The sequence below is a fragment of the Gorilla gorilla genome, chromosome 5, assembly GCF_029281585.2.
Source record: "Gorilla gorilla gorilla isolate KB3781 chromosome 5, NHGRI_mGorGor1-v2.1_pri, whole genome shotgun sequence".
In the NCBI taxonomy this organism is placed as follows: Eukaryota; Metazoa; Chordata; class Mammalia; order Primates; family Hominidae; genus Gorilla; species Gorilla gorilla.
In genome coordinates, this window is record NC_073229.2 from 54,352,223 (window position 1) to 54,364,298 (window position 12,076).

Here is a 12,076-nt window from a genome sequence, read left to right on the forward strand (position 1 = left end):
GACCAGCCTGGGCAACATGGTGAAATCCTGTCTCTACAAAAAATACGAAAATTAGCTGGGCATCTGTGCTCGCGCCTGTGGTCCTAGTTGTTGGGGAGGCTGAGGCAGGAGAATTGCTCGAGCACGGCAGGTGGATGTTGCCGTGAGGCGAGATCGAACCACTGTACTCCAGCCTGGGTGACAGAGCCAGACCCAGAGTCTCAAAAATAAATAAATAACTAAAAGTAAACAAATATGTATTGCTTGACTGCTGTATCATTTCCAAGCCCTGGGGATGCAGGTGTGACCACAATTGGCCAAAGTGACAAAACCTAACATCTGTAACGCTGCAAGCCTGGGGTTATTTTATACAGAGGAAATAGAGAGGTTAAACGTTCTTCTCAGGATGCTGCAGCCAGTAACTAGCAGTGGCGGCTGGGGCCAAATCCAGGACTGCCTGACTCCAGAGCCTTTGATTCGATAGAATGAAAGAAAATGAAAAAGAGGAGAAAAGCTTACAAAGAGGAGGGGAACAAATCAAGGCAAATATAAGTGAGCCAGAAAAAAAAAAATCTAGACGAGAGAGAAATAAGAAAAGGTTTGCTAGGATCCCCTTCCCCCCTTTTACAGGTGAGGAAACTAGGCTGAGATGTAATAAATCTGTATTTTTTTCCTCCACTACAGATAAACCTTTTAGAACCACAATAAGAGGTAAGGCTTCAAAAGAAAAATACCTGGGAAAGTTAAAACATATTAATTGGCTGGCCGGGTGCTGTGGCTCACGCCTGTAATACCAGCACTTTGGGAGGCCGAGGCGGGAGAATCGCCTGAGGTGGCGAGTTCGAGACCAGCCTGACCAGCATGGTGAAACCCCGTCTCTATTAAAAATACAAAAATTAGCCGGGTGTGGTGGCAGGTGCCTGTAATCCCAGCTACTCGGGAAGCTGAGGTAGGAGAATCGCTTGAACCCGGGAGGCGGAGTTTGCAGTGAGCCGAGGTCGCGCCATTGCACTCCAGCCTGGGCAACAGAACGAGACTCCATCTCAAAAAAAAAAAAAAAAAGAAAAAAGATAAAACATAATAATTGGCATATCTTTCAGCTAAGAGGGAATAAATAAAAAGACAGGTTCTTTTTCTCTTTTTTTTTGTGCAGTGGTAGGATCTCAGCTCACGGCAACCTCCGCCTCCTGGGTTCAAGCGATTCTCCTGCTCTCAGCCTCCCAAGTAGCTGGGATTACAGGCGCCTGCCACCATGCCCGGCCATTTGTATTTTTAATAGAGACGGGATTTCACCATGTTGGCCAGGCTGGTCTTGAACTCCTGACCTCAAGTGATCCGCCTGCCTCGGCCTCCCAAAGTGCTGGGATTACAGGCATGAGCCACCGCGCCCGGCCCTTGGTGATTTTTCTAACCCAATCAAAGTCTCTCTCCCCTTAATTACTCTTGCGGCTCTGTCTTCCTAAGGGAAGTGGCCCGGACAAAATACCTGCCAGGCAGTGCAAGGGCTGCTAGGAGAAAGGCTCGAGATACCCCTCCTGGCATTTGCTTGGGGGCCAGAATTTACATTCAATCTTCTTCAGAAACTTCCCTTTCCGGGTGTTTGCTAAAGGTGATAGTTTCCAGGTCACCTGACCGGTCTCCTTTGCTGTCGGCGCCAAGTCCTGCAAGTTTGCGTGAGAGACGAGAAACCAGCAAGAGTTGGGCAAACTTTCCAAACCAGGCTTTTCCTTCAGTGTGGAATCTAGGCGGCCACAGTCTGGTGCCAGCTGGGTCACAAACAGCTCCGTGACCTGTTTGTAAACGCGATGCTCTTAGTTCCAGACTAACCGCTCACAAGGGTGAAGCACTTAATTAATTCATCTCTTAATCTTGTTAGGGGCCAACGGCTCCTATTAGTGTTTGAGCGTGACGGCGACGGTGCTGTTTATGAAGCCCCAGCCTATTTGGAGGTGAGGAAGAGGACTCTGTGGGTAACCTGGAGGTCGACAGACCGGGAGGAACGCTCGAGGGAGCACCAGGCCTGTTACAACGGGCGCGCGCCGACGCACGTCTCCACCCACCCGGCGCAACCGCCAGAGCGCGCTCCCAGCAACCGCGGCTCTCGCTGCGTTTGTAGCCACTACGTCACGCCCTCTTCTGCTTCTCATTGGGGGAGCCCGTCCAATCATGTGAGTCCAGTATGGCGTATAAATAAAGGCGAGGAGAAGGCGGTGGTCCGCCATTTCGTGGACGCCGGGTGAGTGAGAGAGTTGGTTGGTGTTGGGCCGGAGGAAAGCAGGAAGACTCATCGGAGCGTGTGGATTTGAGCCGCCGCATTTTTTAACCCTAGATCTCGGTAAGAGACCAGCGAAAGAGGGAGTGAGGTGGAAGTGGAATTTAACCGTACCAAGGAGCCAGGCCCAATGGCGGCGCCAGATTGAGACAAAGAGGCGCCGCCGCCATTTTGTGACGTTCAGCACGGGGCGGTGGCGGGGGCTCCCGGCCCATCAGAGGGTTTCCTAGTCTTGGGGTGGAGGTGTTTATATTCCTCATTGGGGCATGAGCCAGGATAGGGGGTTACCTGGGAGTTGGGAACCACAAAGGCAAGCCGATAGCCGAGTTGTATTCCAGGTCACGGCCTTTTTATTTTTATGGCGCCTTTTTTTTTCTGGCCCCTCATTTAATTGGGAAGCTTCTCAGAATGTTTTTGTAAAGTCACTAACCAAGACCGGACCTTTCAGTTCATATTAAATGGCCCCCGTAGTCACCTTTACTTTCATGTAGTTTCAGATTTTGCAGCCTGAATCTAATTACCTTTTTCTAAGACCGAAAGATCTTCCTTGAACTTAAGATTCGTTCTTTCAGCCGCTTCCCATTAAAATGTAGGCTTAAGACAGGTGCCAGCAGTGTTTTTAAAAATTTTCACCAGTGGTTTGGTCTTAGAACTTACTCCTGGGCACAGGGTGTGGTCACGGCAAATAGGATGTGTCTGGACTGGATATTTTAATTAGACAAGCCCAGAGTAAGAAGAACATGGTGTTTATGGAAAGCACTTCAGCTGAATTATTGAGTAGATGGTTTTTATGTATTGAAACTGGTCTACAAGTTTTATCAGATTCATCGTCGAAGTGACTCAGTAATAAAGCTTTATCAAATACAAGTCCGCCAAGGAAGAACAAAAAAATAAGTCCCCGAAGTGCAGTAAATTTTTTAGTAGCAAATATCTCTTTGTAATTTTTTATTAAAGTGAAATTATCTTTAAGTGGTATTTAGTATATTCAGTGTTGTGTAATCATCACTTACACGTAGTTCCAAAACATTTCCGTCACCTCCCCCCCCAGGAGACTACTACCCATTGAGCACTTACTCCCAGATTCCCTGTCCCCCTTCCTCTCTAGTCCCTAGCAACCACTAATCTTCCTGTCTCTCTGAACTTAGCTATTTTAGATATTTAGTATTTATGGAATCGTGTACTTTTATGTCTGGCTTCTTTAACTTAGCGTAATGTTTTCAAGATTTTCCAACGTTGGAGCATTTGTCAGTACATCATTCTGAATAATACTCATTTTATGTCTACACCACATTTTGCTTATCCGTTTCTGTTGATGGACATTTGGGTTAACATCTTTTGGTTACTGTGAATAAGTGCTACTATGAGTTTACATTTTTTAAAAAACTGTAAAGTTGGTCTCGTTGCTTGATAAATTTTTACCGCGTAAGACTCTGGTCTATCTAATGACATTTGATAGTAGCCTTGTTCCTAGAGTTCCAAATGACCAAAATAGGCATTTATTTATTTATTTATTTGTGTTTTTTTTTTGGCGATGGAATCTCGCTCTGTCGCCGAGGCTGGAGTGCAGTGGCGCGATCTCGGCTCACTGCCACCTCCGCCTCGCGGGTTCAAGCGATTGTTCTGCCTCAGCCTCCCGAGTAGCTGGGACTACAGGTGTGCGCCACCATGCCTGGCTAATTTTTGTATTTTTAGTTGTGACGGGGTTTCACCATGTTGGCCAGGCTGGGTCGAACTCCTGACCTCGTGATTCGCCCGCCTCGGCCTCCCAAAAGTTCTGGGATTGCAGGTGTGAGCCGCCGCGCCCGGTCCATGGGCATTTTTTTAAAAGTGAAAATCGTTGGCCTTATTTTTATTAAAGCTGGTAAGTTTTGGCTTATGTAGGTACTTTGAATCACTTGCCTCGTAGTATAACCTTAAGGACTAGTTTTCTTCATCTTTGTTTTATTTGGTTTTGAGTCCCCAACAGAGTTCTCTTCTGTTTTTCTAGAAATGCTTTATTTTGGGGATTAAATGAAATAACAGGTTAAGTCTCTTAACTCACGGCCCAGATGGTGGTGAATGCTCCTCCAGTTGTTCTCAACGTTCCAAGGAAGCTGTTTTTTTCTTCACTAATTGCTGGCTTCCTGAGGGTTAGGAGTAAAGATTATGGTGGGGGGGGGGGGGGGAATGGGTGCTTAGCAGTAACATTTCTTGTTTGGTTTCTAGCATTTTTGGAATTTTTTTTCTCTTTACGTGCTACCTTAAACTCTTTTGTCCTCTCTAATGGAGTTCTTTCTAAGGATCTGTGGTTTTAACTGTAGGTGTTTAGATGAATAAATATTTTTGGTATTTTTCATTACAGAAATGCATCGTGATTCCTGTCCATTGGACTGTAAGGTTTATGTAGGCAATCTTGGAAACAATGGCAACAAGACCGAATTGGAACGGGCTTTTGGCTACTATGGACCACTCCGAAGTGTGTGGGTTGCTAGAAACCCACCCGGCTTTGCTTTTGTTGAATTTGAAGATCCCCGAGATGCGGCTGATGCAGTCCGAGAGCTAGATGGAAGGTGATTTAATGATTACGCTGATAAAAATGTGTTGCTTGTGTTTTTCATATTTAAAATCTACAGGATATGTGGCTCTTAGATGGCTTTCCCAATCACTGGCCAATTGTATCTTTAGATACAATTGGGATATTTTTTTTTTTTTTTTTTTGGGGAGACGAGTCTTGCACTGTCATTGGGCTGGAGTGCAGTGGTACAATCTCCCGCTTCCCGCAACCTCGGTTTCCCGCAACCTCGGCCTCCGGGGTTCAAGTGATTCTCCTGCCTCAGCCTTCTGAGTAACTGGGACTACAGGCGTGTGCCATCATGCGGGGCTGATTTTTGTATTTCTAGCAGAGATGGGGTTTCACCATGTTGGCCAGGCTGGTCTCGAACTCCTGACCCCAGGTGATCTGACCGCCTTGACCTCCCAAAGTGCTGGAATTACAGGTGGGAGCCACTGTGCCCAGCCAGGATCAAATATTTTTAAGAGTAGTTGTGAACTGATCCTTGTTTAAAAAATTGTTTACAAAATGGTATACATGGGTTGGTTGTACCTTTACTTTTATGTGTTTGAAATACTTACTCCAGAAAGTGAATCAGTTACTATTTCCCTTTGTGTTAATAGTGTCCTGTTAGCTGGCTGAGTAAGGCCTGAGTATTGACCTCCGTGCCCCCACCCCCCTTTCCTCATATTTGGAAGTATAATGGGAAAAAGGAGCTGAGTGTTCACTGTAAAGCTGCATGAAAGGTTGGTCAATTCAAGCAGGTTACTGTAGTAAAGTTTTCCAGGGCCCACCTCTTCCCAGTCACTCTCCAAATATGATAGCTTATCTAAATTTAATGACTGGTTGTATTAAGGGTGAGGAATAATGGTTTTTTTTTTTTGTTTTTTTTTTTACTACTGTGAGCTATAATTTCTTTTTTTAAAAAAATGTATATTTATTATTTAAAAAATAATACAGACGACAGTCTGTGTTGCCCAGGCTGGCCTCAAGCTCCTGGGCTCAAGCCATCCTCCTGCCTCAGCCTCTCTGAGTGCTGGAATTACAGGCATGAGCCACCTCACCTGGCCACAGCTATAATTTCTTCTGTGCTGACTGTTGAGGGAAGAGGGTGCTGTAAAATGGCCAAAATGGTTCTGTCTTGTCTTGAACCGATTTTTTACTTGGAGTGGGGCAGGGGGAGACCAATAAATACAGCCTGGTAAATAACTGAAATAAGTGCAGGGACTTCAAGGGAAGAAATCATAATGAAGATACAGGAGAACTTGTTTTTCAAGGATAAATGGATCTTCACACTTAAATTGCAACTGTTAACAAATTAACATTGAGCTCAGTAATCAGACTGGCTCTAACAATTAGGTGATAAAATAGAATTTGACTTCCTTGTGAATTGGTACATTAGAAAATCCTATTTATTTAATTTGAAATTAATTGAAATTTTAATTTGAAACTGGGAAACAAGCTTATTTTATTTTTCAAGACAGAGTCTTGCTCTGTCCCCCAGGCTGGAGTGCAGTGGTGTGATCTTGGCTCGTTGCAACCTCTGCCTACTGGGTTCAAGTGATTCTCCTGCCTCAGCCTCCTGAGTAGCTGGGATCACAGGCATGTACCACCACACCTGGCTATTTTTTGTATTTTTAGTAGAGCAAGGGTTTCACCACGTTGGCCAGGATAGTGTCGAACTCTTGACCTTGTGATCCGCCTGCCTCGGCCTCAAAGTGTTGGGATTACAGGCGTGTACCACCGTGCCTGGCCAAAGCTCATTTTATATTAGTAAAAATAAGGGAGCTAGAAATTTGATGTTAAATTCCACAGACACTTAGGTGTGTTCTTTGCAGAGTAGCCAGCTGAGAGTACTTTTGGCTTTAATACACATGTCAGAAAGTCAGGCTGTTTTAAGTTTAATATCTTTGCCCCCTCAGAACACTATGTGGCTGCCGTGTAAGAGTGGAACTGTCGAATGGTGAAAAAAGAAGTAGAAATCGTGGCCCACCTCCCTCTTGGGGTCGTCGCCCTCGAGATGATTATCGTAGGAGGAGTCCTCCACCTCGTCGCAGGTACTTGAGAGAAAGCTTGTTTAGAGGTATTGGTGTAATGGAGTAGCTAGTAGGAGCAGGTATTTCTCTTAAAGTTTGTTGGTGGGTTTTAAACTTTGGAAGAATCGGAGGTTTCTGTGAAACATTTGTTGGGTGTAATTTGGGGTATGTGAGTTGTGCTGAGTGTTGGCTTTTGTCTTTAGGTCACTGTTCATGTTGGTAGTCAGTAACTTCTATCTTGGATCTGTCTTCTAGTTCATCTTTCTAGTTGCATCTTTCCAAATCTTCCCTTATACTTCAGTTTAGGCCTTTTTCCATTTCTTGGCTCCATAATGACAAACATTACATTCAACTCTAGCTCTTCACAAATTTGTGTTTTCTACTACTAGCACAATTGTAATATTTATCAAACAGGCAGCTGTTTTAATGTTACAACTGGTAAAGTAGAAATCATTCTGAGACTAACTTAAGTCACTGACCAATAAAGGGGGCTAAAAAAGAAGTAATCCCAGTCATCTGTTCTTCAATCCCAAATAGGAGAAAATTCAGTTTTTTTATAATTGAAAATGGCATCATTCTTGGACCAGGCAGTATTGTCTGGGTGCTAACTCCACATCTCCTCAGACCTCCAAAATAGTTTCTATAGGACTAAATTTACCTCTTACAGGTGAGTGGAGTCCTTCTAGGAGACAGGAGTTCAAAATCTTGCCCCTTTTGCTATTTTGAAAAACAACAGCACACTGTTGCCCATCATAATAAAGAGTATTTGTTAGCTAATAGATGGTTGTACTGATGGCTTGTTTTTCATTTTTTTTGTGCTTTTTGGTCCATCTATTAATAAAAATGAACCCCGTTACAGAGTCACCATCATGTCTCTTCTCACCACCCTCTGAATCTGCATTAGCCAGTCAACTAGCCCTTTCAGCGTCATGTGACCAGCGCGCCCCATTCAGCTTGGCTGGTGTCGTTTCACATGACCCAGGCTGGCCAGTCGTCAGGTTGCACCGCCCTTTGGTTCCCGAGCATGCTGTTTTCTCTCAGCCTTCTCTCCAACCTTAACCAAATCGGCAGCAGCCACCTCGACCGCCCACACATTCCTGGCCAATCAGCTCAGCTGTTTATTTACCAAATGTCTTCACAACAACTACAGCAGCAGCCTTCGGCTAACAAAAAAGCAGGAAAAATCCACAACACCCCCTTCGCCAACCAACTAAATCCAACGCAACATCTGGCAAAACCTTTTCAGCAAATTCTTCCTGGCCGTCAGTCCGGCAGCCTCACCTCACCATTTCTAGCTTGTTGAAACCCAAAACTAGTAAGTTTTTCCTGCTTATACAGTTTACTGCTGGTTAAAATAAGGAGTAAGCGGCTTAAAGTAATTCTTTTTTCTGGATCAAAGGCTGGCTGTGCATAATTGAATGGTAACGTACATATATATTGCTTGAAAAACTTTTAAGGGTGATAGGGAACTCGTAATATAACTAGGCCTTCAAGTGAAACTTATTTGCATGTGCAAGATGCCAAACTAAAAATTTTAATATCTCTAACAGATTAGCTTTTCTGGCAAAAATTTGTTGAATCCTATCACCTTTAAATGGTTTTACTAACAGTTTCAAAATTTAAAATTTTGGGGTTGAAGTGTGGGCCAAGCTAAGGTAATTTTGGTAAGCCTAAACACACTCTTAAATGTGACGATCACAAATGCAGTTCTAATGTAGCACTTAATGGCATCAATATTTACACCTACCGCGTTTTCACAAAATTACACTATCCACCTGGTACCTAAGTCTTGTCATGGACTTACAGGTTTGCATGGGTTCCAAATACTGGTTTATGGTACTGTTTTTGGAACTACTTGTGGGACTATATTTTGGTGTGGTGTTTGGGTAGTGAAGTTAGTTTGACATGAAGTTTTGCATTGGACAGATCTGCTGTGAAGCATTCTTTGTTAAAGTGAATCCATGGTTGGAATACCTGCTTTTCACTTGAGCTTTTTGTTTCTTAATCCTTCTGTGCCTTTTTTTTCTTTTCTTTTTTTTTTTTTTTTTTTTTTTTTTGGACGATGGGTGCCAGTTCTTCGGCACATTCACTGGGCCCAACAGTGAGATTGAAAAGTTGGGAAATGCCTCACGCCATAAATACTAATTGATGATGAGCCTAATTTTCCTGTTTCTGCTTTTAGATCTCCAAGAAGGAGAAGCTTCTCTCGCAGCCGGAGCAGGTAAATGACTACCTTTTTTGGCTACGTTCTTAGAAATGGCAGTGTTTCTGCTATTCCTAAACTTTTCCAGGTGGCTTAGTTAATGGGAATAAACCTTGGCTTTAATAGTGAATCAAGTTGTAAGGATGAGTCAGCTTTCTTTGAGTTTTCAAAGGCTTTTTAGAAAGTATTTAATTTTTTAAAAAAGGATCTGTCACCCAGGCTGGAGTGCAGTGGTGTGATTATAGCTCACTGTAGCCTTTAACTCCTGGCTTTGGAGTGATCCTCCCTCTTCAGCCTCCTGAGTAGCTTGGACTACAGGCACGTACTGCCACACCTGGCTAATTTATTTTTTGTGGAGATGGGATCTCACTTTGTTGTCCAATCTGTTCTCAAACTCTTGGCTTCAAGTGAGCCTCCTGCCTCTGCCTCCCAAAATATTGGAATTATTGGCATGAGTCACCATGCCAGATCAAGAAAATATTTATGTATAATTTTATCATACCTCATTGGTCCTAATGGTTTTTTGCTTGTTTAGGTCCCTTTCTAGAGATAGGAGAAGAGAGAGATCGCTGTCTCGGGAGAGAAATCACAAGCCGTCCCGATCCTTCTCTAGGTCTCGTAGGTAAGATCTTTGATAACTTGTATTTAAGACTTTGCATACATAGTATGCTAAGGCCTGTCTTCTAAGCCATAAATTTTTTACCTTAAAGTTCTATTTTGATATGTCACTAAGTGTCACCAAGTTACAGATGTAATGTTTTGTTTTCTGTTTTTTTTTTTTCAGTCGATCTAGGTCAAATGAAAGGAAATAGAAGACAGTTTGCAAGAGAAGTGGTGTACAGGAAATTACTTCATTTGACAGGAGTATGTACAGAAAATTCAAGTTTTGTTTGAGACTTCATAAGCTTGGTGCATTTTTAAGATGTTTTAGCTGTTCAAATCTGTTTGTCTCTTGAAACAGTGACACAAAGGTGTAATTCTCTATGGTTTGAAATGGATCATACGAGGCATGTAATACCAAGAATTGTTACTTTACAATGTTCCCTTAAGCAAAATTGAATTTGCTTTGAACTTTTAGTTATGCACAGACTGATAATAAACCTCTAAACCTGCCCAGCAGAAGTGTGTTTTTTTTTTAATTTAAATACAGAAACAACTGGCAAAAATTGAAGTAAGATTTACTTTTTTTTCCATAGCTGGGATATAGGCTGCAGCTATAGTTGAACAAGCAGTCTTTAAAAACTGCTGTGAAACACAGGCCATCAGGTAAAACGAAACGCTGCACTATTAAATTAGAGGTTTTTGAAAAATCCAACTCACTTTCATCCTGGGCAGAGGTTGCCTAGTTGGTATAGAATGTTAAGTTTCAAGAAAGTTTACCTTTGCTTTAGGTCATAAGTTCCTTATTTGATTGCTGTATATGGATACATGGCTGTTCGTGACATTCTTTATGTGCAAATTTGTGATTTCAAAAATGTCCTGCCAGTTTAAGGGTACATTGTAGAGCCGAACTTTGAGTTACTGTGCAAGATTTTTTTTTCATGCTGTCATTTGTAATATGTTTTGTGAGAATCCTTGGGATTAAAGTTTTGGTTACAAATTGTTCTTTAACTTGAAAGCCTGTTTTTCCTTGCAAACTCAAATCTGTGAGCTTGGTACCAAGTCCAGGTATAACATTCCTATTGGAAGCCATACTTATATTTTCTTGTAAAGTGCTTTTGAATTAATAAAATATTAGCATAATTGTGTATAGTCAGTTGAACCCACTGTTACCATTGTTCTTATCCCATGGGAAGCAGTTGGTTACACGATTCTTATTTTATAAGAAACAGCTGAGAGGCACTATGGATTAGTCTTCTGAAGTGAAGGAAATATAGATGTCACCTAAGTGATAGTTAACCCATTTTTTTTTTTTTAGGCATAGAAGCCAGTTCAGGGTCCATAATATTTAGTGACCAACATTTTAAAGTATAGCAGCAACCTGGTTCTTAAACACAAAGTAAGTTGCCCATTAACAAATGGCTTTTATCTTTAGCATGAAAACTTTCCACAGGTCTAAAAATTGCTTCCATTTTATAATTTGAGGTGTTGCATGGGAATTCTAACTGATCCATCATGATGTAAAGTTCACAATATGGTTCAAATGTAACAGTGCAGAATTGAATATGGAGGCATGCATAACCTTCCTCTTAGAAACTGGGAGGTGTTGTAATTTCAAATTTTTGTGCAATTAGATTAAATCATAATGCAACAGTCTTGTGGCTTAGTTTCCTTAAATATGCTCTCAAGATAGTTTTGGATTATACGGTATTGACTGTCTTAAATATGAAAGATAAGTCACAGTGCAGAGTTGAATATGGAGGCATGCATAACCTTCCTCTTAGAAACTGGGAGGTGTTGTAATTTCAAATTTTTGTGCAATTAGATTAAATCATAATGCAACAGTCTTGTGGCTTAGTTTCCTTAAATATGCTCTCAAGATAGTTTTGGATTATACGGTATTGACTGTCTTAAATATGAAAGATAAGTCATTGCATTAAGAGTTCAAGCTAAATGGATATATTAAGATACAGTTCCTAAACAAATTATTTCCACCTTTTACACAAATCTTGGGAGAATTGGTGTCAGGAAGGTTCAGCCTTAAAGTTAAGCATGTTTAAGAAAGACACTTTTCAGACAGCCTGTTTATTTACTGAGAGCTCTGGCGTTGGGCATTTTGTCTTTCAGTATTCCCACATAGCCTACGACCTGTTCCTGTTAGGAACAAGCCAAGATAGCTAAGAAGTTATGGAAGCCATGCAATATGTCAATTACATTGCTTTTTATAAATGGACAACTTATGTGGGCATTTTTGGGCAGTATATGACTTCCTTGCAGGCTCTTAAGTTGGAAGGGTTTCTGTAAAAAGGACAGTTACGGGTATAATATGGCTAAGAGAAATAATACAGAACCTGAAATAAAAGTAACTTCACCAGGGAGTTATCCTGACTTAGGTGACATACAGTCCCAGTTTGCAGTTACTTTAACCAGGAGCCCTAGCACAACCTCAAGACTCT

At 42.0% G+C, this 12,076-nt stretch overlaps 1 protein-coding gene across 1 annotated transcript; it reads left to right on the forward strand.

The window, feature by feature from the left end:
- The first annotated feature begins 1,610 nt into the window (after positions 1-1,610).
- On the forward strand, positions 1,611-10,631 carry SRSF3 (serine and arginine rich splicing factor 3). Its single transcript, XM_031011915.3, has 6 exons — positions 1,611-2,314; positions 4,593-4,800; positions 6,704-6,838; positions 9,000-9,038; positions 9,556-9,642; positions 9,805-10,631. The coding sequence occupies exons 2-6, from the start codon at positions 4,595-4,597 to the stop codon at positions 9,830-9,832; spliced, it is 495 nt and encodes a 164-aa protein (XP_030867775.1). The 5' UTR covers positions 1,611-2,314; positions 4,593-4,594; the 3' UTR covers positions 9,833-10,631.
- Positions 10,632-12,076: the final 1,445 nt, after the last annotated feature.